At 47.4% G+C, this 23888-nt stretch overlaps 10 protein-coding genes across 10 annotated transcripts; 6 read left to right on the top strand and 4 right to left on the bottom strand.

The window, feature by feature from the left end:
• Positions 1 to 1418: 1418 nt before the first annotated feature.
• On the bottom strand, positions 1419 to 1839 carry AGABI2DRAFT_194705 (hypothetical protein; the record flags this gene model as incomplete). Its single annotated transcript, XM_006464072.1, has 1 exon — positions 1419 to 1839. A coding segment is annotated over exon 1 (249 nt), but the record flags the coding sequence as incomplete, so codon positions are not given.
• A 118-nt stretch (positions 1840 to 1957) lies between these two features.
• On the bottom strand, positions 1958 to 2803 carry AGABI2DRAFT_51342 (hypothetical protein; the record flags this gene model as incomplete). Its single annotated transcript, XM_006464071.1, has 1 exon — positions 1958 to 2803. A coding segment is annotated over one exon (846 nt), but the record flags the coding sequence as incomplete, so codon positions are not given.
• Positions 2804 to 3709: 906 nt separating this feature from the next.
• AGABI2DRAFT_52342 (hypothetical protein) lies at positions 3710 to 4790 on the bottom strand (the record flags this gene model as incomplete). The annotated part of the gene is made up of 5 exons (XM_006464070.1): positions 3710 to 3904; positions 3972 to 4181; positions 4238 to 4317; positions 4368 to 4536; positions 4593 to 4790. Coding segments are annotated over 5 exons (852 nt in total), but the record flags the coding sequence as incomplete, so codon positions are not given.
• Positions 4791 to 5658: 868 nt separating this feature from the next.
• On the top strand, positions 5659 to 8106 carry AGABI2DRAFT_120910 (hypothetical protein; the record flags this gene model as incomplete). The annotated part of the gene is made up of 4 exons (XM_006464069.1): positions 5659 to 5797; positions 5852 to 5881; positions 5926 to 7757; positions 7810 to 8106. The coding sequence occupies 4 exons, from the start codon at positions 5659 to 5661 to the stop codon at positions 8104 to 8106; spliced, it is 2298 nt and encodes a 765-aa protein (XP_006464132.1).
• Positions 8107 to 9251: 1145 nt separating this feature from the next.
• Positions 9252 to 11718, top strand: AGABI2DRAFT_120909 (hypothetical protein; the record flags this gene model as incomplete). Its single annotated transcript, XM_006464068.1, has 5 exons — positions 9252 to 9390; positions 9445 to 9474; positions 9520 to 11186; positions 11257 to 11358; positions 11416 to 11718. The coding sequence occupies 5 exons, from the start codon at positions 9252 to 9254 to the stop codon at positions 11716 to 11718; spliced, it is 2241 nt and encodes a 746-aa protein (XP_006464131.1).
• Positions 11719 to 12470: 752 nt separating this feature from the next.
• Positions 12471 to 12881, top strand: AGABI2DRAFT_194702 (hypothetical protein). Its single transcript, XM_006464067.1, has one exon. It carries the CDS (start codon positions 12624 to 12626, stop codon positions 12780 to 12782), a length of 159 nt encoding a protein of 52 aa, XP_006464130.1. The 5' UTR covers positions 12471 to 12623; the 3' UTR covers positions 12783 to 12881.
• Positions 12882 to 13036: 155 nt separating this feature from the next.
• AGABI2DRAFT_74862 (hypothetical protein) lies at positions 13037 to 13507 on the top strand (the record flags this gene model as incomplete). The annotated part of the gene is made up of 1 exon (XM_006464066.1): positions 13037 to 13507. One exon carries the CDS (start codon positions 13037 to 13039, stop codon positions 13505 to 13507), a length of 471 nt encoding a protein of 156 aa, XP_006464129.1.
• A 268-nt stretch (positions 13508 to 13775) lies between these two features.
• Positions 13776 to 14321, top strand: AGABI2DRAFT_153085 (hypothetical protein; the record flags this gene model as incomplete). Its single annotated transcript, XM_006464065.1, has 2 exons — positions 13776 to 13853; positions 13911 to 14321. The coding sequence occupies 2 exons, from the start codon at positions 13776 to 13778 to the stop codon at positions 14319 to 14321; spliced, it is 489 nt and encodes a 162-aa protein (XP_006464128.1).
• A 727-nt stretch (positions 14322 to 15048) lies between these two features.
• On the bottom strand, positions 15049 to 16911 carry AGABI2DRAFT_194700 (hypothetical protein). The gene is made up of 5 exons (XM_006464064.1): positions 16730 to 16911; positions 16536 to 16678; positions 16418 to 16478; positions 16286 to 16361; positions 15049 to 16236 (listed from the first exon to the last, which is right to left on the bottom strand). Exons 1-5 carry the CDS (start codon positions 16879 to 16881, stop codon positions 15217 to 15219), a joined length of 1452 nt encoding a protein of 483 aa, XP_006464127.1. The 5' UTR covers positions 16882 to 16911; the 3' UTR covers positions 15049 to 15216.
• Positions 16912 to 17815: 904 nt separating this feature from the next.
• AGABI2DRAFT_180201 (hypothetical protein) lies at positions 17816 to 23879 on the top strand (the record flags this gene model as incomplete). Its single annotated transcript, XM_006464063.1, has 6 exons — positions 17816 to 18263; positions 18504 to 18876; positions 18932 to 21093; positions 21150 to 23373; positions 23425 to 23454; positions 23513 to 23879. The coding sequence occupies 4 exons, from the start codon at positions 17816 to 17818 to the stop codon at positions 23363 to 23365; spliced, it is 5199 nt and encodes a 1732-aa protein (XP_006464126.1). The 3' UTR covers positions 23366 to 23373; positions 23425 to 23454; positions 23513 to 23879.
• Positions 23880 to 23888: the final 9 nt, after the last annotated feature.

Genomic DNA, 23888 nt, shown 5'->3' with positions numbered 1-23888 from the left:
TGTTCGATAAATCGGGGCGGCGACATAGCCTGAGAGTGGTTTGGCTGTAAGTGGGGTTCTAAATTTGGCGTGGCAGGCTCTGAATCGCTGGCAGGCAGAGTCGAAGGTCCTGGAGGAGATCGAGTGAACCAGCGTATGGGAATGGACATCAGCCTCCGACGGGGTGAACGAGGACTCGAATCCGATGCTGAAGCTGTGGAAGCCGAATTGCTACGCCGGGGAGCAGCATCACGCTGGTAGGATAAGTGGCGGGTTCGGTGTGACAATTGAGAATCAGATCGAAGAACTCCAAAGGTATTCATCGACGACGACCGTTGCGGGAACGTGGGCGAGGTCGACATGGCGGGAAGATGACGTCAAGCGATAGATGCGATGCGGGCGTGGCACAGAGTACTTACTTGACCGTGTTTTGCCACGGCCTTCAAACATTTGTGGCAATGGGGAGACCCGCTGAACATCAAAAACTCGGCGTGTGAATGTCAGGGTTTAGATGCAGGGTTCTCACCGCTGAGGCTTGCGTTCTTGCCATCATGCCATACGTCGTTTGCAGAATGTTCAGAAGCTGTCGAGACAACAGTCATAGAACCAAGTTCCATAAAACATGGATCCAAGCTGTACACTATACATTGCTCCCATACTTTTTACGCTCCTCCAATGAAACATAACACCAAAACCAGTATGTCCATTCCGACATACCATCCTTCGGATCAACAAATTGAAATTCTACACAGCACGCTCCCGTCGAGGTGAACAGAATGGGGACATTGTAATCAGGCGAACGGGCCTTCCGACTTTCCCATGAGCGTTCGAGCCGTTCAGAGCAGAACTGGCATGCAAACTCATCATACCACCCGAAGACAGTCTCCCATTCCTCGTCCATTCCTTGTCCCCGCTCGATTTTTTTCCATCCATGCTGTATGACACTGATTCAATAGGCGGCTGCAAACGCAAATATTCTACTCACTCTACAAGATGAATTCCACGGATTCATCTTTTTTACAGGACGACGGAACTGCAACTTCGAACTGACGGTGTGAATTATTGAGGAAAACCCAACCGCCTTGGATGTGGTAGCACGACGGAATTGCATCTTGACTTGTTTGAATAGAGTGGAAATATCAACTACCTTTAGGGGGACTTGCTTGACTATCCTCGTGTACGTCCAGGATCTTCCACCCGGCAGCTGAGACTCATCCTAATGCATTGATTCAGCCTCACAAATGGGTAAGAATAGGTCATGAAGAACTCACGAACACCAAATCACGCAACTCGTAGAATGGAAAACATGGATCATACACCTCAAACTGAGTGGCCAAAAGACAAAGGCAGAACTCATTTTGGAAGGCAGTATCTCCACGTGAAATCCCAGCTATAACCTCTCCGATGGCCAGTTTATACACGGTCAAACTCGTATCATTGTCATCCCAGCCGACTTCTTCATCAGCCAACCAAGTAAGTGAGATCTCATCACTAGGACAGAGACCACGCCTCAGAGTGCCATAGAGCAATTCATAATCTACGTCACCAAAATCAACGCCATCGGGAACCTCATTTAAGACTCTGAATACACATTCGGTCTTGAGCTGTTTCGCTTCACGAGCAATGTCGGAGCAAAAACCGGATCGGGTTACGTAGTCGATGAATGACATATGGAAAGGTTCAAGCATTTTTTAACGGCTTCGTCGCGTCTAGGAATACGCAGAACTGAAGGAAGATAACGGAGGGCGGCATAAGCTTCGTCAGGTGTCATACCTAACCAATTGCAGAGGACGAGAAAGTTTGAGTTGCCCAAAAGCAACTGATCCCAATTCGACCCTAATGCCAATAAAAGCATTCGAGTATTTATGATGGTTTTGTCTGGAATTTTGGACAAGATCCGGGCATACAGTACATCGAGTAAGGCCATCGGGTGATCTTCTTGTGGCACATGGGTCACTGGAAGTATATCAATGTGACTCATTATATCAGAGAACTGCGAAGCTGGGCTTCCATTCGAGCCACCGATATATTTGAATACAGCCTGCGCATATGCGAATAATCCACCTGACGCGTTAGTGAGTTTCCAGAAGTCCCGTTCCGCAGGCCACCCTGGATCGAGTAAACTTGACCCCTCCTGGATCATAAGCAGTTCGTAGCGAAGGAATCGTTCAACGTCTACACAAGCCTCATCAGAATCTACCAGAATTTCCTCCTTCTCATATACTGGAATGACCTCCTCTCTAGAAAAGAAAGATGCGATGTGCCATTCAGGGCGGCTAGAAATGAGCCACACAAGGGGCGAAGAAGGGTACTTGAGGCAGAAATCTGAGATGAGACGGAGGAGCTCTAGCTGGATGTGTGGGTTGTTGCATTCATCGAGGCCATCGATGATGATTAAGACGCGGTCCGCAGAATTCAGTAGGTCATGGTGGACGAAGGGTTCGATGATAAATTTTTCGAACTGGACTGGCATCGACGACTGAAAGAGGGATGGGTTACACGTGATCTCGTACTCAATGAACTGACGATAAGGCGCAATTTTGACTGCGAGCTGATAGGAAAGGGTCATGAGCGCTTTGGTTCCGTCGCCTCCATAGACAGGAAAGAATATCGACGCAACGTAGGCCACTGGGGCGGGGGGAGACTCGGAAACGCTCTGCATGATGGCCGATTTTCCGACTCCAGCAGCACCTACCACCCAGCGCATCATTTTGCAGCCGCTACAGTGGGCAATGAAGTATAGGCATCGTTCGAGGATAGCCAAACGAGTTCCGGGATGACACCGTGGGGGTGGATCGCGAGCGGAAGAATCAAAGGCCGCCCCAAGTATCGTTTGCGACAGGAGTTTCTCCATGACTGGCAGAGATTGCGATCAATGAAAATCATGAACCAAGAATATTGCTTACAGCTTTTTGTGGTATCAGTAGAATTAACTACTAAATCAAGTCAGCGCAGGCGAATCGATCACGCGAAGGGTATAGTCCTCACCAGTGTTGTGGACAAAGTTTGACGAAGGCGAAATAAGTGAATCATGGGCTTGACTAAACATGCCTCCGTACTGATTTGGGAGAGGTGGCGAATCCAGGTTTGGTGGTGACTACGAGCATTTCAGCATCTTTATTCGCAGTTGAAATTCATAATAGAAGCGCACAATCAGAGGTTCATGATTGAGAGATTGTCGCGAAGTTGTCGCGAGTATGTTCGGCAAAGGTTGCTGAGTTTGGCTGGAGTCTGTGCGATCGGAAGGAGATGCAAGATAGGTAGTCTGTTGTACAACGGAACTATCTGAGCTGAGCACATTTACAGCGTCCGATGGAACGTCTATTGGGGTGATCGGCCGCGACACCCTCGAGGGTTGGCCACCGAACTCGTGCGACGCTCTGTGGACAACAAGGCGCCCAGTGGATTCTTGGGAACGAATTGGATTTCCGGGAACCACGTCGTGCTCCAGTGAACCAAGTCTAGAGGATGGTCTACTGGACGAAGCTCGAGGAGGGTCGAAGCCAACGGAGGGGGAGACAGTTATATCTCTGCGGTGATCTGCCAGAGATGCACCTACCTGGAGATCACCATCAAGGTCCCCAAACAGTTGTTTCAGCCGATCACGACTGAGTAATAGATATTCTGCGGCTCTGTCTCTGTATTGAAACTGTGGACGCCTTTCTCCCTCATTGTTCGTATCCCTAGTTCGTAGTTGCCACATGATAGAATCGTTTTCCATTTTGCACAAAATTTCTGAACATTTGGGGCGCTGCTTAGGTTCGGATGACCAGCATTGTTCCACTAAATGCCAGATTTTTTGATTAATGGCATCGTCTGAGTCTAGCCTGGTATCAGCCGATTGAGCAGGCAAATATCCCTTCATCAATTTTGCAACAATTTGAAAGTCCGAACATCCCTGAAATGGCGATAGTCCTGTCAGAACCTAAGCAAGGAAACGAAAGTTGATGAGTGCTGTCATTTTGCGGGTCAGAAAAATGGCACAAACTTACTTCGTAGCACACGCATCCGAAAGCCCATATGTCGCTTTCACGAGTAGGGCGTGCATCGTCTTCTAACAATTCCGGGGAAGCCCAACCTGCCGTGCGTCCAGAAGCAAGCTTCGTAGTATTCGTGAAGCCAAGCGTTCCATCCGTTGTAATTTTCGACAACCCAAAATCTGTTAAGCGAGCGTTCGAAAACTGGTCGACCAACACATTGATCTATGTGATTGGTCAATACCATGAGTGGAAGCAGGTTGCGAACATGATGATCCTACCCCTTTGAGGTCACCATGGACGATATTTTCGTTATGAAGGTACTCAAGGCCACTAGCAATGTCATGAAGCTTGAGAAAGTCTTATAAGTAATAATCGAGGTCACATGGTGTAAACTCACAAACGGTCTACGAGGGACCTGAGACTCTTTCTTCAAATACTCGACAATGTTACCATTTTCCATCAAAGGAGACAATAAGCAGATACGTCCATGTGCTTCTTTCAGGCAGAAAACACCATAAAAGGGCGCGATATTAGGATGCTCAAGCTGACTCCAAAGGATGGCTTCTCGAGAATGTGCCTGACAAGAGCACGAAAGAGTAAGAAAGTGCCACAAGAGGAAGAGTATTCTCCAACCTTCAACATCTCATGTTGATCCTGCTTCTCGTATAACCGCACCACTTTTAAGCATAAATTTTGTCCCTGATAACGCCCTTGGTAAATATCGCAAAATCCTCCCGCACCTTTGGGCGAAATATCCTCGATACCATCAAGGGTATAGCAGGTTGGATAGAGCATGGATTTTTCGCAGAGTTTCTGTAAAACAATAAGAATGTGCTTTCGAAGTTCCGGTACCGCCAACTCCAAGAAATTCTGATGCAATAATAGCTGAGAATCCACATTGAAAGAACTCGTGAGTTAGCATGTCAAATAAGAGTGGTGATATGCAGTCAAATCTCACCGCATTCAGATAATCGATTATTGGTTGAGCGTGACTGTCCCTCGATTCCAACAAGCGTCGCCTCTTCACTTTGTTGAAAATGATCTCTGACATACACTCCAAAACCTAGAGCAACGAGCGTCTGTTAAGCATTTACGCTGCAGTAAACTTCATGGAACGTCTCTACCTCGTCCATTCGCAATGATGCCCCATCGTAACTTATTTCCGCCGCATGACTGAATGGCATATTGGCTGCTCAGCATTAAACACAGTTCGAAAAGGTTAAGGGAATGACAAGGGGGGAAAGAGAGCGGAAGACAATCATCGTTAGTTCTTGTAATTATAAGCACTTATCATGCCCATGTGTATCACACACACATGACATGCGTGTGATGCGTGACACTCCTTGAAGGCCTGGACGACCAAAGCCGCTTTTGTTCCCCATCTTCGCTTCTAAGTTCTCACTAAATTTACTTTACTGATTAGAGCAACCGCAGGGCGTACTCCGGCGCGAAGAATTGAAATTTTAAAGATGGGCAAGTCCAGGCTCCTGCAGATACCTCTGCGTTAAGTTATCCTTAGGCTACCACTGATCAGTGGGTGGGACGGTGACACCTCCTTTGACACGGTGCTACCCTCGTTGTACCGAGCGGCAATCACCGCTTGCTCAGTCCGTTTGGCAGTGCGAAATGCTGTTGAGATGCTGTTATCCTTACGCTAGATGCCTTACCTTCTTCCATCTTATCCATCGTCAGTGTTCCCATGCCCAAAGGCTCGCTTCTTATTCCTCGATTCTTGCGCTTTGGACGTCCACGCTCACCCAAGCCACCTCCAGGCCCACTCTATGTTCAGAATACTCATGAACCAAAAAACGTATCTGTGCAAGGGGATGGGAATTATGGTAAGAAACATGTATATCACACGCATCACATCGCCATTGACAATTTTCCTCCAGTGAATTATAATGCTAATAGCTCCAATAATTGTAAGAGGCATTTTACACCGCCTTCCTGTTATTGACTAGCCTAGTCATGGCAGAGCTCCTGGAGAAAACGATACCTGGAGCCGCGTTCGATTCTTCCGCTCGCGATCCACCTCCGCGATGTCATCCCGGAACACGTTTGGCCATTCTGGCACGATGTCTTGAATTCATCGCCAATGCAGTCGACGAGCAAAAGATGCGCTGGGTGGTAGGTGCTGCTGGAGTCGGAAAATCGGCCATCATGCAGAATGTCGCTGACTCATGTCTCCCTTCCGAGTCCCTTGGCGCCTCAATCTTCTTCTCTATCAATGGACGCAATGAAGGAACCAAAGCTATCGTAACGCTTGCCTTTCAGCTCGCTGCCAAGTGTGAGCCTTATCGTCAATTCATCGAACGTGAGATTGCTCGTAACCCGTCCCTCTTTCAATCGTCGTTGTCTGTGCAGTTCAAGAAGTTCATTACTGAACCCTTCATTCACGATCCACTACTCCACTCTATTGGCCGCATCATGATCATCATTGACGGCCTTGATGAATGTGATCAGTTACACACTCAGCGAGAGTTGCTCCAGCTCATCTCTACCCACTGTTCCACGTACCCATCCTCACCCATTGTATGGATGATTGCCAGCCGCCCGGAGCCTCACATCACGTATTTCTTTGCTCAAGACCATGTGAAAGCGGTCTACGAGAAGGAGGAAATTCTGGTTGACTCGGATGAAGCTCGCAACGATGTTGAAAGGTTTCTTCGTAACGAATTGGCCAGGATCCAAAAAGAATTTTCTCTCGGATCGCGGTCGCAGTGGCCTCCGGAGCAGGATTTATGGAAACTGGCTGATGCTTCGGGAGGGCTATTCGTGTTCGCCGATACAGTCATCAAATACATCGGCGATCCCGTGGTTGGAAACCCGACGTCACAGCTCAATGATGTACTCAAATTCATTGATACTCTTCCACTATCCAATGTCCTGCAAGAGCTACACCCAATGGCACGGCTTGATATGTTATATGCGCAAATCCTCTCCAAGGTTCCAGAGAGAACCATGGTGAACACGCGCAAACTTCTGTTGTCAATGGTTCGGGATCCAAGTTGGGAATGGAGCACAGAGAGTAGAAATTTCCTCGTGCTTTGTAATTGGTTAGGCATGACATACGATGATGGTTACGCCGCCATTCGTCATCTTCTTTCCGTTCTGGATGCCCCTCCACGCGACCAAGCTCATCTGGCAGAGCTCCGGTCTTTTCATAAATCATTCATCGACTACATATCCGACTTCACTCGATCCGGGGTTTTTTCCGATATCGAACGCAAAGTTCACGAACTCAAGGTTCAGTGTACCTTCAGAGTCCTTGAGCAGGCTCCTGATGGCGTTGATTGTGGTGAAATCGATTATGACCTTCGTAGAGTCGCGGCAGGAATTCTGCGTGGTTGTGGTGCAGGTAACAACATTTCGCTTACTTGGCCCATCGATGAAAAAATCGATTGGAATGACAGCAGAACAAGGTTGGAAATGTATAAAATGGCCGTCTCAAATGTGCTTGCGGGGATCTCGTTAGGATGGTCTGCCTTCTGCACCGATTTCTGCATTCGTCTTGTAATAACTAGATTGCATTCCTATGATATGATCAAGTTTCCATTTCGGGAGTTGCAAAACTTGGTGTTGGCAAGTTTCTTCTTCCACTCTTCATATAGTTGCGATGCTGAATGTATGCTGCAGGAGAAATCTCGACGCCAGAAGTTCTTGAACCAGGGTATACTGAAGCGTTTACCCATCACATCGCTTAATTTTAGCAGTAACGTAGACATCCTCCAGTTGCAGTTCCGTCGTCCCATTGCACCAGCGGTAAATCTATCCGGTCGATGGAAATCATCCTGTACAGTGAGTTCAATAATTACTTTTGCAACAGACCCTACACAATAACCTTGTGCAGCATGAACGAGCAGGCGAGTGGGGAGGAGGCAAGGATGAAAACTGGACAACCAAATTTGCAATGGTCGACCTCTCCTCGCAATGCAGTTCCTGCTGTCGACGGTTGGAACGACAGTTATCGGATTGCATAACCAAATCTCCGAATAGTCTTGCCACGGTTTTGTTTACTTCAACTGTCAAATCATTTATAGAATTTCAATTCCTTGATCCGGATGATGGACCGTCGGAGTGGACATACTGGCTTGCGTATGAGACTACAGGGGAGGAACGGAGAAGGTTAGAGGAAGCTGCGGTATGAGCAGGTAGCATCCTCTGTATAAGATTCAATATTCAATTCTCACTCACCGAGTGTTTAAAGTGATTTTTTGAAACACATTACCTACTTAGGAACCTTCTATAACATGTCTTTGTGTTCTGTACGCAAAGTGCCACACGCTTCAAAATCTATATTCATTTAGTAGAAGTTCTTATTGCGTTATTGAATGCCTCGCTGGAGATCCTTCCAATTTCCCCCTTGGAAAGACGAGATCGATAAATTACTCATCGACCAGGGACACCATCGACATGAACTAGCGGGATCAGCAGAATCAGCTCGTCGGGGTTATCCAAGTAATCCAATTAACCGACTTATCTCTCTGGTTGGCTAAAAGTTTCCAGAATTTATTCACCGATATAGTACACTGTATCTTTCTTGAAGATCGACACGGGTTTGTCAAACCCGCCGGGTATGGGGTGAGGGTAAGCCGTGTACCTGGACCCAGGCCTGAGGCTTGAACGTTGAACGTTGAACGTTTGAAGGTTAACTGTGGGATCTTGTGGGATCCGCGGCCGGTTGAGCATCCCGATCGTAGGACTCCAGGGCCAGGATAATGTTCAAGTGTCGGGCAAATTTTGCGCGGCGTCGCCGGAAGTTAATTGTTGAGACTGGGTAGAGAGTAACTTTTTTTTGAGAGCGAAAAAATGACAGCGAAGCGCTCAGCCAGAGAATGAAGAAAGTAGGTAAAATTCCCGCTACCTTTTAATACTTATTAATTTTTTCGTTGAATGATGGAAGAGCAAGAAGCTTTGCATGTGTTATGCTGTACGCTGATCAGCAGTGTCATCTTATCCCTTGATGGGAAACTTCACATCCTAGCCTTTGCCATTAGCCGCCGACGATTCAATTGCGTACAAGAATGCAGACTCTATCCTTCACAAGTAAGGCTGGGGTGTGTCCAAATCTACCATGGAAATAAATGTTCGTACAAACTCCCTGGTTATCACTCGAACTATTAGAATGCCCTGCGTCGAGGCTATCCTTATGCTTGGTATCTAACTTAGGATGGGCGTCTTTTGGCATGGTGACATTGTGCCAGACGGCAATCACCGCTTGCACAATCCATCTGGTATCGAGTTATCCTTGAGCTACATAAACAGCTTCTGTGTCTTATTGACAGTATTCTCATGCCCAAAGGCTCACTCCATATTCCTCGGTTCTTACGCTTTGGACGTTCACGCTCACCCAAGCCACCTCCAGGCCCACTCTATGTTCAGAGTACTCATGATTCAAAAAACGTATCTGTGCAAGGGGATGGGAATTATGGTGAGAAACATGTATATCACACGCATCACATCAATATTGACTATCTTCTTCCAGTAAATTATAATGTTAATAGCTCCAACAATTGTAAGAGGCATTTTAACACCGCCTTGCTTTACTGACCCAGCCTAGTCATGGCAGAGCTCCTGGAGAAAACAATACCTGGGGCGGCCTTTGATTCTTCCGCTCGCGATCCACCTCCACGATGTCATCCCGGAACCCGTTTGGCCATTCTGGCACGATGCCTTGAGTTCATCGCCAATGCAGTCGACGAGCAAAAGATGCGCTGGGTGGTAGGTGCTGCTGGAGTCGGGAAATCGGCCATCATGCAGAATGTTGCCGACTCATGTCTCCCTTCCGAGTCCCTTGGCGCCTCAATCTTCTTCTCTATCAACGGACGCAATGAAGGAACCAAAGCTATCGTAACGCTTGCCTTTCAACTCGCTGCCAAGTGTGAGCCTTATCGTCAATTCATCGAGCGCGAGATTGCTCGTAACCCGTCCCTTTTTCAATCGTCGTTGTCTGTGCAGTTCAAGAAGTTCATTACTGAACCCTTCATTCACGATCCACTACTCCACTCTATTGGCCGCATCTTGATCATCATTGACGGCCTTGATGAATGTGATCAGTTACACACTCAGCGAGAGTTGCTCCAGCTCATCTCTACCCACTGTTCCACGTACCCATCCTCACCCATTGTATGGATGATTGCCAGTCGCCCGGAGCCTCACATCACGTATTTCTTTGCTCAAGACCATGTGAAAGCGGTCTACGAGAAGGAGGAAATTCTGGTTGACTCGGATGAAGCTCGCAATGATGTTGAAAGATTTCTTCGTAACGAATTGGCAAGGATACAGAAAGAATTTTCTCTCGGTTCGCGGTCGCAGTGGCCTCCAGAGCAGGATTTATGGAAACTGGCAGATGCTTCGGGAGGGCTATTCGTGTTCGCCGATACAGTCATCAAATACATTGGCGATCCCCTGGTTGGAAATCCGACGTCACAGCTCAATGATGTACTAAAAGTCATTGATACTTATCCATTACCCAATGTCCCGAAAGATCAACACCCAATGGCACGACTTGATATGTTATATGCTCAGATCCTCTCCAAGGTTCCGGAGAAAACCATGGTGAACACGCGCAAAATTCTGTTGTCAATGGTTCGGGGTATAGATTGGGGATGGAGGACTGAGAGTAGAAATTTCCTCGTGCTTTGCAATTGGTTAGGTATGACATGCGATGATGCTTACGCCGCCATTCGTCATCTTCTTTCCGTTTTGGATGCCCCTCCACGCGACCAAGCTCATCTGGCAGAGCTCCGGTCTTTTCATAAATCATTCATCGACTACATATCCGACTTCACCCGATCCGGGGTTTTCTCCGATATAGAACACGACGCTCGCGGACTCGAGGTTCAATGTACCTTCAGAGTCCTCGAGCAGGCTCCTGATGGTTTTGATTTCGGTGACATGGGCTATAGTTCTCGCCGTTTGAATGTAGGAGTTGTAACAAGTGGTCCCGGCACAGGTAACAATATTTCGCTTACTTGGCCTGTTGATGAAGAAGAAATCGACTGGAAGGACAACAGGACGAGGTCGGAAATGTATAAATTTGCTGTTTCAAATGTCGTAGACGGGATCAGAAATGCAGAGACTGTATTCAGTACTGCTTTTTGCATTGGTCTTATCGCATCTCGATTGGAGACGTATGAGGTGCCTGCTTTTCCATCACAGGGATTGAAGACCTTGGCGTTGGCGAGTCTCTTTTTCTATTCTTCCTATCGCCGTAATGCTGAAACCGTGCATTTAGGAAAGATCTCGACGCCATGAGCTCGTCAATCAGGGCGTATTGAAGCTGATACCTGTCAAGGAGCTTCGTTTTAGCAAGATTATATACGATACCGTGTTGCACTTCCATCGACCCACAGGAGTCACTACAAATCTATCTGATGCATGGAATCCATCTTGTAGAGTAAGTCCAATATTTTATCTTATGAGACAGATCCTACACACATCAGCTGTTTTTCAGCATGAACGAACCGGCGATTGGGTGAAAGAAGGCAAAGATGAAAATTGGACAACGGAATTCGGAATGGTCGATGACGCCATGTACGACTGTTATTCCTGCTCTAAACGACTTGAGCAGCAGCTAGAAGATTGGAAAAACAACCCTCAGGAACACCTTGTTGCGATTCTGTTAACTTCGGCTGATATGTCTTTTGTAGAGTTTCAGTTCACTGATACGGGTGATGGTGTGTCGGAGTGGACGTATTGGCTTATGTATGAGACTACGGATGAGGATCGGAGAAGGCTAGGAGACGCTGCGGTATGAGCAGGTACCACTGTGTATCTTTCTACAGTCTTAAGTTTGAGCACTCTTTTTCCTACGACCACGCACTGTTGTATAGTTAATATAATTTAGTCACAGGCTTAACGTCAATTAGAATTTGCGCAAAATGATTTAGCGTGGGCCGTTAGATCCGGATACGTCATTAGTCTCTAGACTTTGCGTAAAAGAGGTAAGGGCGGTGAGTGCAATACCGTTAGTCAAATTTTTTGTCGGTTAGATTCGGGCATGATCCCTACCTACAAACTCTCTCCGCTACACGCACACAAATAAAAAAAATCTCAACCTCAACGTTTGACCATCATGGCAAACTTGGGGAGAGAAAAGAGTTTGTATTATGGACACTCAAATACAGATTCTTCAATTGGGTATCCTGGACTTCCGGAACCAAGTATCTGTCAGGTTAGTAATAATTTCCCTACTGATATTTCGTCTTCTCTTCGTCCTCTGAACTTTTGTAGGAATCCTCAGGGTCATGTCACATCGGCAACACATCATATGAAGAAAAGACTACTGCATCCACTACACTCGCTGTCCCTCTTCGAGCTCATCATACGCCACTTTCGATATATCCGCCAACATCACGAAGGAATTTCACTCGTCTTGAACCATTACGAGGCGAAAATCGCTTCACTCCATATATGTCGTACGGCGAGGAAAGCAGTGCACGTAGACGACTCCCATTGTCGCGCAAGAAGAAAAGAATCTTCTGGATCGTTGCGCTAATCTGCATAATCGTCATTGGCGCCGCGGCCACAGTAGGAGGCGTTTTTGCTTCGAGAGCAGTTATATTGCCTTGGACGAGTAGTAGGGAGAAGGAATCAACAACGAAGGGTTCTACGAGTTCGACTACGACGAGCATCGCGTCATCCAGTTTACCAGTAACTATAATGTCGGCGAGTCCGTACCGGTGGGAGCCTAGTAGTGTTGGTACACAGGCGAGCGGGAACGTTACGGACTCTGGGTTTGGCCAGGATAAATCTGATGCAGCGGGAAAATCTGATGATAATTCTGGGCCACGTCAGAAGCCTGGAGGTGGAAAATACTAGGAGGGTCATTGGTGAATAATGTATTCAAGTTTTGTGTGTATTAAATTGAGATTCGTTGTGATCAAAAGTGTGGGAACAAATAAATGACGGTTCGTCGGCGATCTTGTGGTGTCTGACTTGAACATGTTCAGCTCATTCCTGAGAAGTCGTCTGGTAAGCCCATCTTACTGAAATACTGAACATTAATATAATCTGATGAGAACTTAGCCCAACGTTTCCATCTTGTAAGGGATTACAAAGTGTTTGCGAAACAAATGCATTACTCACTGTCAGCCCACAGTCATCGTCCATCTTCTCAACCTTCAACCAAAGCTCTCGGTCTCCTTCGCAGCTCTCTATCCTCTCCGTATCCAAGTGACAAAGCCAACTCACTTCCTTTGGAATTTAATCTGGAAGTGGTCGAATCTCCACCAACGGTAGATCAACTTCGAACCATTCTCACGTATTTCCCGTCCAAGGCCGTATCACCTGGCCATGTTTTCCTCTCCGCTCATCCTACAGCACCTTCCCTCGAGAATCGCCCAACTACCTTGAGTGGAATTGTAGAACTCGCTCGGGATAATCCTCAAGCCATCAAATGGCCTATTGTAGTTAACTGGGAAGACGGGAAAGTCGCGGTGGGGGATGTTGAAGGTGTTAAAGGTATTCTCGAGCACCTGAGGAAGAAAAGGGATGGTGAAATCAAGGACGATGAGGTAGAACAACCCAAGGGATGGTTTACTTGAGAGTCGTGTTACATTATTAGAATATTCTGATTATTAAGGCTTCTAGCGCGGTGATGGGAAAACAAATGATGAAACGCGGGAAAAAGGGTTGATTGACCGTCTTGCATTAGCTTGGTACGTGGACTTCGGTCCGTGGGTGCAAATGCCAGAGTCGAAGGGAAAGCATGCTGTCATCATCGCCCCGTCCACCACCCGGCGCGCTTATCCTCTTCATCTCCCCCACTTTCCTCCCCCTCAATCCGACGGCGTAGCCCTTGAAACCTATCCCATGGCTTCACCTAGTGACAAGCCTTATGACGAGCAGTTGCTTGCGCATGCACCTGAAGTGACAAAGGCTGACCTGCAGGTAATGTTTTCCCGCTCATATGACCTAGCGAAGACTCATATGGTGTTAACTCCTTAGGATGGCTATAATCCAGATATTCTCGTTCCTCAGCGTCCACCCGCAAGTCGAGTACTGTCACCAGACTCTGACTCTGACCGACACGACGTCGAGTCCGCCGGCGGTGCATCACAACCCAAAGAGAAGATTTATAGCACAAAGCCTAAATCTTTTTGGAAAACGAGGAAGGGTATCATCGTCCTTACTTCCATCGTCATCTTGATCGCCGTTATTCTCGGTGCCGTTCTCGGTGGTGTGCTTGGGTCAAGAAAAGGCGGGAATGATCAACCTACTCCTACTTCTCCTACTTCTCCTAATAGTGGGAATAGCACTGATGGTCAGGATTCGGTGGGTCAAGATCAAGGAACGATGCCGCTGCCGGGTAATGGTAACGACTCTAAAGCGCAAAACGGGCAAGGACCTGATACATAGTGAGAAAAAGACGTTATGTACGCCGGTATTCCTCGTCCTTTTTCGATCTAGTAGATGCAAAGCATGCTGTAGTTGTTTAATGAACCTTTTGTATATCATCTATATACCGCTTACGCTGATATGCTTATGCGTTTCTTTTATATTATATGTTTATACCTTTTTTTGCGTACAGTTTACTTTACTCTGATATCTTAAGATGAAGCTGTGGTCTCGGCCGTATCTTGAACGTCCGCTAGAACCACGTTTGAAACATGCTCTCTCTTACCGTCATGCTGCCCAACGTACTATACATTATATGCTATTTTAAACCTTTCAATCTTCTATCAAGGCTGTGCAACTTGATGTATATAAAACTTGACCGTGATTCCTTTGAGAATCGCATGTATGATCGGAATGCTCATGTGGGTCAGTCCCCGATGACCTTTTAAGCGATCAAGTTCTTTTTTCACGAATCATATGCGGAAGCAATGGATGACAGTTACTACGAAAAAAAGCACAAGATAATTGTCAATGTCACGGTATAAATACATTAAAATCCCAAGCGATAAAATTAACAATAAATATGCATTTGTGTTGAGATAGAGCGACAGATATGGTGTCGATGTTACCGTATGTACACAATTAAAAAACCGGGTATGCAGAGTCAGAAAAATAACAGAGGGAAGGGTGATGGCCTCCATACTGTAAGTAGTGGCCGTAAAATCAATAAAGCACTATAAAGGTCGCACCACCCAATGTCAGACGGAGGCATGACATGACATTGGAAAAGTCAAGGATCGAGATTATATACCACTCATACCCACAACCTGTCACAATATCATTATAAAAAGACTCTTTTTTCCAATATGCAAACAAAAAAAAAATCCTTCGAAAGCAATCACCCATGATCGATTCATCATTCATCAGAATGATATTTAGGCGGCGCTGCATCATATCGAAGAGAATCTGTATCTCTCGATTGATTATGACTACTCGAAACCAATTCTTGACCTTGACTGCCATTATCTGGATTTCGAGTCTTCATGCTACGTGGTTGACTAGACGAGGAGTTTGAAGAATCTTTTTTCAATACTGCAGCCACTTCTCTGGCGAGTGCTTTGAGATTGATACCATCTCCAGGATCAGAAGTGGTGACAGATGAGCCGTGCTGATGATGTGTATATTCTTGTTGATGCTGATGATCTTGCGGCTGCAATCGAAGAGGGTGGAGAGATGGAAGAGATGAAGGAATTGTTACATTCTGTTGCTGCGACATTGAGACGTCATGGGCGACAGGAGCCAAGGCCGCCACCTCGTATTCTTGTGGCTGTCGGTTATACACAGTTCCTTGACTATCCGCATGCCTCAGCGGTTGAAGCGGCATATTAGCCTTTTTCGACGCCAAGACTGTAGGCGGACTGGCCGTATTTCCTCGTAGAAGCGGTTGGCTTTGCATCATGGCCTGCGGCGATAGACTACCATGTTCAGCACCATTAAAGGTGGTGGCATAGTTTGGACTCGTATTGGGAGTCGCCGAATTAGAAAGTGCTGAATCAGAGAAGAAACTTTGTTGGTGAGAAAGTTGGGGATTTTGTTGATTATAAGCGAAAAGATTCGGATTCTTTTCCGGGTGCATGTGTTGTTCGTATTGTTGTCGACTTCTCTTCTTCTTCTTGATGCAGAAGAAGAGGAAAGCGCTGAGGGAGACCAGAACAATGAGACCAACAGCTCCGCCAACTGCACCGCCGATAATCGTCTTGCGGTCGTCGTCATTAGCTTCGGGCGTAATAGATGGAGCAGTGATTCCCGGTAAAGTCGTGATTGGTATGCTGGGATCAGTAAGCGTGGCCGGAGTAGCGGTCGGGAACACGTCTGAAATTGTAGAAGGTGCTGCTGCCGTTGCCCCAATACCATTGGTAACGACTTCTGGCTTGCGCTGTATCATCCTGTGAGACCGTGTACGTATATAAGAGCGTGTCACTTGCCTTGGGCACGTCTTCCACCAATTTCGCGGATCTGAGGTAAGAGTCGAAGACATCTTGAGAGGGAGGGTTAATCACGCTGAGAAAAAAATCCGCGTGAGAATGGCTGGTATATGAGGGAGAGCTGTCGTTTACCCGACCATCCCAGCAGTACAATGTGCGTATGGTATCGTCGCAGCGCAGTGGAACCATATGGCTGAATAGTCATTTTAGCAATTGGTGTTACAATTTCTCCTTGAGAAGATACACTTACGCTCGCTAGCATTTGTGATCGTCAAAGAAAAAACTTGCGTAGGCTTATCGAATTCCGGCCCTCGACCCAGCAGACCGCTATCGAATCCACCCTTGAGGTAGGTACACGGATTTTCGAACGTGCCCTGCGTGAGTGTATGTATACTTCAAGGCACGTAAGAAAACGAGCGGGGATAGTAGAACAGGAATACGTACTCTCCCCCAAATATAAAGTTGACCAGGTCGCCTTCGCGGGCTGAAGTCGTTGGAGGGACGAAGAAACTGCCCTGGACTCCGACTATGACATCATGTACGCTCTGAGCGGAAACCGAGAGAACGAAGGTCGTTAAGAGGAATGGCGCTAGCATTGTAGGTTTCTACCTCAGGCTCATGAGCAGTGGGAAGGGAAAGGTGAAAGCAGCCAAGAGCGCCTTGATAAACCAAGATGGCGGTCCGTTCAAAGCAGGATCCAGACTCTTGGGACCTGTCGTAAAGGTCCTGGAGCCTATTTTCCGGATATATTTGGAAGAGTTGGACGAAGAGCGGCCACGATGATGAGAACATCAGTTCGCTTTCAGAGATGCTAATCATTTTCTGATTCAAGTCAAATCGAAGTGTTCAGGCATAATAGCGACCACAGGCGGAGTTTCTGTGTTGGACATAGTCTAGTTGCGAAGAGAGAGTCTCAACGTCTGAACGCTGTGTACATTGTATTTGTCACATTCTGCACCTGAGAATGTATCCGACGGCCGAGCGGGTCTGCGACATTGACGTTGATCATGAGATGACGGTGGCGTTGAAGTAATGATCGTTTGATTGATTGATGTCACTGACATTGGAAATTAGCATAAAAGCAATGATGATCATGAGGAACACACGAGGCTATACCTGGTGGCTGTGCTCTTAGACTGACCCGCGATTTTCACAACCGACGAGTCTGCGCTAAAAAATGCCAATCCGCCATCTATCTGATCGTATATCTGATCGCAAATTTGCCGCTCGACCTTGTTCATCTGTGAGGAATTCGGGCAAGGCCAGAGGTGCTCGGTGAATGCTGAAATTCAATTCAAAAACCAAACCCGCTCACACGTGCACGTGGCAGGCAGTGTGCAGCCATGCCTAGGTCGCCGCCTCCTTACCTGTAACCAACATCCTCCTAGCAGCCATTCGGGCTACAAACAACTCGGTTTTCGGCCTTTAACCATACAGGTTATCGGCAAGTGTGGCAGAGCTTCTTTATCTCAAGGGACGCACTTGTGATACGTGATTACTTTCATTTTCCCCTGGTAGTCACACCACGCCATGCCCTCGTTTTTGTCCAAAGTCTTCGGCCGGAAAAGGGATGAGAAAAGTTCTTCTCCTGTTCGGGGACGTGGATATGACGGTGCTTCCCTTTTAGAAGGCAAATTCGAAGTCGTTTCTCTCGTGGGCTCACCGACCACCGATGACTTCCCGGAGAACGCCCCTCGGTCAAAGCGAAAACAAAAGGATTCCAGACTTTCTGTTGTAAACTCACAATCGTCGCGACCTTCGTCTCCCGGACCTTCTGATCGAAAGGATGGCTTTCCTCAACTTCCCCTCTCCCTTCCTCTTTCCCGGGAGGCGGCCCAGGCCCGTGCTTTAGGTACCGATTTCGAAGGATATACAGATTCCCAATTTTTATCCGATGTCTCCATCGGTGACAGAAGATTATCTCCACTAGAGGCCTTGATATTAGTCCGGATATGCTCCCAAGCTATAGTCGCTAGAGGTGAGTTTATTCACCGAGTTTAATCTGCGTGTCGTGAAGATCTGATCGTTGTTTCAGGTCTGGAAACACTCGGACTGATGCACCCTTATTGGCATTCTGCTTCACCCGAAACTCAACATAGGCTCATATCATTATTCATACGTTCATTAAATGATAACTCTCCCCGATCGTCTGCGGACTCGTCATCCTTTTCTTTATTTGAATCGGAGATTAACTATACCCTTTCTCCACATGACGTAGCTGCCGTCCTACGCTGGGGATTGCGACATCTTGAACTTGGTCCTGGTGGATTTGGAAATGAAAAGACCTGGTACCTGACGTTCGCCGAGGCTGAGCGAAAAGCAGGATATCCTCCGCAAACCTATTCCGAAACGCTCACACCATTGATCCCAACCTCACACCTCGAACTTCTCGATGCTACCCTCGACCTATTTTCCTCCCTCGCAGCTCATTCGGAGGAGAACAGCACATCAGCCAGTAAACTCACAAGAGCTTTTGGTTATTGGCTATTATTAGCTCAACGCGATAGAGAGAGAGATGAATGGGCGAATTTTTATGATCGTTGGCAATCAAGCGGAAGGGTTTTGGAACATCTTTTCTTGGCCAGAATTAGGTATGTAATCAGTTGATGTGCGTGAAAGTGTTCGTTTCGATGACATATAATACAGGAATGAGACTCTCAGAACCAGAATGCCCACCCGTTTAACGGGCTTGGTGGCTAAATACCCCTATGTTGAAGGTGATATGATGGAAGATGATATCTTCCTCCATCTGCAACTTTCGACTCGACAATTCGAAGCTCTTCTTGTTCGCGTAGAATCAGAGCTTCCTCCAAGAGAACATCGCCATCCGCTACAGCTCGTCAAAGATGCACTTGCTGCTCAAGTGACGAACGTTGATGACAATGAACTCGTTTCGTTCTGGGAGAGAATCAAGAAAGCTGGCAATGATGAGAGCGAAGTTACTCCGGGAGGCTACCCCGGCATCGGTCGTATCTTCACTGACGACACTCTCCGTTACCTCAACTTAGTACCCGGTAATCATCCTTGGAAGAAGTCTACTGCCACCACCTTCAACCTCAGGGAAGTGCAGGGGTCTCCAATATTCCGTCGACTCGCCACATCGCCCGGGCCAAGTGAGAGTGAAGATCTAAACCGCCGCACAAATGGTCATACCAAGTATACTAGTGATCCCGCCTCTCCTACCCTTACTGGGACCTCAACGTTATCCGGTGATTGGTTCCAATTCTCTTCAGCAGGTTTCACCGATACCTCTCCCTCTGCTTTCCCCCTCGCTTCAACTCTCTTTGGTCAAGACGTCGAAAAGACCAATCCTCCCATCCGCAATAAACGTCCTGCCAAGATCCGTTCCCGCAGTCCAAGTAGAGCTCGCAAATCAAATGAAAGAGCCGTATCTCCTGCACCGCCAGTCCCGCCAGTCCCCGATCTTCCACGACTATACTCCCAAAACCCCACTTTCAAATCTACCCCAACTTCACTTGTCGAGATTGATGAAGCTTTTGTTGATTTTTGGGTTGATGCATTGCTCGATCCTGTATCATCAAATTGGCCTAAATTTGTCCTTTGCAAACTTAGACCGGATGTTCCAGATCTTCAAGTAAACAATCAACGTGTTGAATACATCATTATCGAACAGTTTTCAGGGTCAATCGCTCCAGCGTCGATGCCATCTTCATCTACGGCTCCAATGAATATACCTCATAAATCCTTTGAACATAACGATCTCGCAAGAACCATATCCCCAACGAAATCTATACCATCTTCACCCAGATCATCCAAATATGAAAAACAACGTTTCTTCAACTTGTTCTCTTCTACTTCTGGTGGCGGGAATAATACTGCTTATACTTCAGCAACGACTAGTAGAGGAAAGAAACATAGAGAGACTGCTTCAAGTCTTTTGGAAAGGGATGTTAATGATTTTGGAGAGATGATCAAGGAGAAAGACGGTAAATCAAGTTCGGTTGTGAAGTTGAGAATGCCTTCGCCTAAACCTAAGGGGTCGGGAGATGCTACGAGGAAAGCTGAGGATCTCAGGGGTTCTAATGTGGATGTTGCTGAGCAAGTTCGTGGAAGGTCTGTGGGAGAGAAGGGGTTGGAGAAGTTGAAGGAGTCGGAGAGGAAGAGGAAGGAAGCTGAGGAAAAGATTATGAGAGAGGCTGAGAAGAAGAGGGAGGTTGAGGAGAAGAAGAGGGAGGTCGAGGAAAAGAAGAAGAGGGAGGCTGAAGATAAGAAAAGGGAGGCCGAGGAGAAGAAGAGGGAAAATGAAGAGAAGAAGAGGGAGGCTGAAGAGAAGAAGAGGCGGGAGAGTGAGGAGAAGAAAAGAGAGGTTGAGGAGAAGAAGAGGGAGGTCGAAGAGAGGAAGAGGAAGGAGGTCGAAGAGAAGAAAAGGGAGGTTGAGGAGAGGAAGAGGAAAGAAGCAGAGGAGAAGAAGAGGAAAGATAATTCACAGGGAATATCATCTATTGCAGCTAGTGCCGTGGCCGCTGCCGCTGTTGCTGTTGCAACCGTTACTACTGGAGGAATCCAACAAGCTACATCACAGGAGGACGCGAATGCCACTGACGATATCCGATCTGTAGAACAAGAGACCTCGGAGGCGGCTTCTGAACAGGGACTTGAAGAAGAAGAAGAAGAAGAAGAAGAAGAAGAAGAGATTACTCCCGTTGACTCTGAAGTCACCAATTTTGAAGAACAACCATCTCGCGTGCTAGAGACCATCGTCGAGATTCCCACTACTACCGAGGCTACCCATGGTCCCACAGGCCAGTCGTTTCCAGCTCCCTTCCAACAAGCTCAGGACGCGAAAAGTGTGTTGCAATCCCCATAGTTTTTTATGGTTTCGTTTAATAACCGTACTTTGTAGAGGCCGCGGCCGATCATTTTTTTGAACTTGGGGTGGTTGAAGAGTCGGCTATTCAACCATCTGCGCCCCGGGAACCTGAGATTCGCGCCGTTACTGAGCCTATTGGAGAGGCAAGAGAGATAGTGTATGAAAACGTTGCACCAGAATCTTTACCTGTGGTTATCGAGGAGCTCAATTCACCACAGAATGAAGGCTCCGACACCAAGCCAGCTGTTATACAAGCCATTCTGAAACCTATAGCGGTTGATAAGTACGCCGTGGACGAAGAACGTGCTGCTTTTTCACCACAGAGCCATGAGCCACAGATTGCAGTAGCACAAGAGCCAGAAGGCGCCGCTGTTGTTTCAGAACCCGTCGAGGAAGTATCACCTGAACCGAATGCTGCTGAATCGGCTGGAACTGTGGCTACGCCACTTTCACGTCCCAATGTTGACACCCCCGTGGTGGAGGAGTCAACTGAAGTAGCCGGTGCTGCGGCCGAAGGGCTTATTGCTGTAGAAGCTTCATTGGCTGTCCCAAAGCCTGTAACGGTCGAGGAGTTCCTCATCATTGAAGGACCTGCTGCGTTTGACCCATCAGACATTGATGCACAGATTGAAGAGTTGAATGCCCAGATTTCCGAAGACACCGGTGATTCAGAATCTGAAAGCGAGGAGGAATCTTCGTCTGAATCAGCTGCTGCTGAAGAACGTTTACCCCTTGGTGCTGTGGAACTCGCGCCAATTCGCGAGGCTGACGAAAACGAGCCCAATCTCGCCGAGGATTCGTACGAGGACGTCGTCGTAATTGAGGAATCTGCTGAAGAGACGACTTTAACTCCCTCAGTGTCGTCAGTGGCTAAATTGAGCACCCCTATCCGGGCTGCGGAAATCCTGGTGGCTGAGGAGAAAGACGATGTTCTCATTACTGAAGAGGAAGGACAGGTGGCGGAGGCGGAGGCAGCTCCAGTGAAGGAAGGGTTCATCAATGAGACTGCGATAATAACAGAACCGTCAGAAAAGTCTTCATTAACACCTATCTTAGAGCCACCCTCGCTTGCCGCTGATGAGCTCCACCGAAGGCCCACCGCGACGCTCGAACCCACCTTTGTAGACGTTGTGGAAGAAACAGAGCCTCTCATTCAGGATCTTTCTCTAGAGGCCGCAGAAGCCGTAGAAGCTACTCCTCTAGTAGAAGAGTATACTATCGTCAACTCGGGAGCTGCTGTTATAGAAGCCGTTCCTGTCGAAGAAGAGGACTTAGCGGAAGCAATAGAGGAAGATCCAGTCAGCCGAGTCCCAACAGAAAAGAAGTTTGTTCCCAGTGGGCCTGCCCAGGCTGTTGTATCTCTCGATGAACACTATACCTCTGAAGAGCCAGCCACGGTTGAAGATACGGAAGCCGTCAAACGTGAGAAGCTGGTCGCGGAAGGTGTCAGCGAAGAAGCCAACAATTATGACGTTGCAGGTGATCAATCTGCCGTTGTGGAAGAAACCGTGGACGCACCAGTTGAAGGGGAGCTGACTGTATCTCAATCTACCATTGCTGTATCGGTGCCCGTGGAGCACGACGTGTTTGAAGAGCCTGAAGTGATAGAGGAACCACAGGCTGAAAAGCAGTTTGACAAAGTTCACGCTATTGAGGTCATCGAGAAACCATCCGAGGGGTTTCTAGCTCCTGCCGCTGAGACACTAGTTGTCACTCCAGAAGACGCCGCAGAGTTTATGGAGGCTGAAGAGTCTGCCGTGGTTAATGAGCCGCTTATCGAAGATCATGCCCCTGAACCAGCTAAAGATCCCCTTGCTGAGGCATCTGCTACTGGAGAACAACGTGGGAGTGTCAAAGAGCCTTCAACTCCTCCACTCGCTGAAGCGGCTAACCCACATCATGTTCTTGAGAGCCCCGCTCCTACTATAGATCTCATTCCCGAGGCTGTTGTTAGCCAATTAGCCTTTCTAGAGGACAAGGTCTCCCTCCCTCAACCCATGGATGCCACCTCGGTCATCGGTGAAGACGCAACCGATGCCGCTGCTAATGCCATGGAACTTGCCGCTACTTCTGCAACTACTGCTGTGCTTGAAGCACCCGAAAGAATGACAACTTGCTCGGACGAACCTGCTTCGACATTCGACAACGAAATACCGACTTCTAAGGATGATGCTACCCATGTGCGTGATTCCGGGGCGGTCAATGGCAACGGACTCCACGCGATTACAACTGAGAAAGAGAAGGTCTGAGGAAGGTGGTGAGTGCGCTCCGTTCCCAGAACCCTAACCCCAACTAATAGTCACCCCAGCGAAACACGATTAATTTACTCTGGCCCAAGGTCAGCTAATTTTTCCATCCATCGCCGTAAGTATATGCGAGTAATTAATTTCCCTCAGGGACCTGAAGTCATCCCCTTCGAGCTCCCGGAAAGTGTGCCTGCACTTGTTAATCAAGACTGATTGGTACCTTTTTCGTGTGTTTCTGGCCATCCTTCAACTTTGCTGGTACCTCACCTCCTCAACCACTTGAACTCCTCCACTTACCTGAATTTGACCACTATCGGTCACTGTAATTATTATGGATGATCATACCCCTGTTTGTATATGTTTCTTCGTTCACTGTCCATATTATGACCCACTTGTCATTGCTTGACCTACATGTCTGGCGTTATTCCTCTTAACTCGCTTGGGATTTATCATACATATATTGCTAGTTATCTACCTCCCTCGTTTATATGTTTACCGAATATATGACCATTCAATAATCTTATGG

The sequence above is a fragment of the Agaricus bisporus genome (assembly GCF_000300575.1).
Source record: "Agaricus bisporus var. bisporus H97 unplaced genomic scaffold AGABI2scaffold_9, whole genome shotgun sequence".
In the NCBI taxonomy this organism is placed as follows: Eukaryota; Fungi; Basidiomycota; class Agaricomycetes; order Agaricales; family Agaricaceae; genus Agaricus; species Agaricus bisporus.
This window is presented reverse-complemented; position numbering and strand designations above follow the sequence as displayed.

Bases quoted from the DNA above. Each gene is read 5' to 3' on its own strand.
- AGABI2DRAFT_194702 (XM_006464067.1), top strand. From the start codon at position 12,624: ATGTCGGCGAGTCCGTACCGGTGGGAGCCTAGTAGTGTTGGTACACAG.
- AGABI2DRAFT_194700 (XM_006464064.1), bottom strand. From the start codon at position 16,881: ATGCTAGCGCCATTCCTCTTAACGACCTTCGTTCTCTCGGTTTCCGCT. The intron at 16,362-16,417 runs GTAAACGACAGC...TTTTTTTCTCAG, and splicing joins TGTACTGCTGGGATGGTCGG to CGTGATTAACCCTCCCTCTC. The intron at 16,237-16,285 runs GCAAGTGACACG...AGGATGATACAG, and splicing joins TGGTGGAAGACGTGCCCAAG to CGCAAGCCAGAAGTCGTTAC.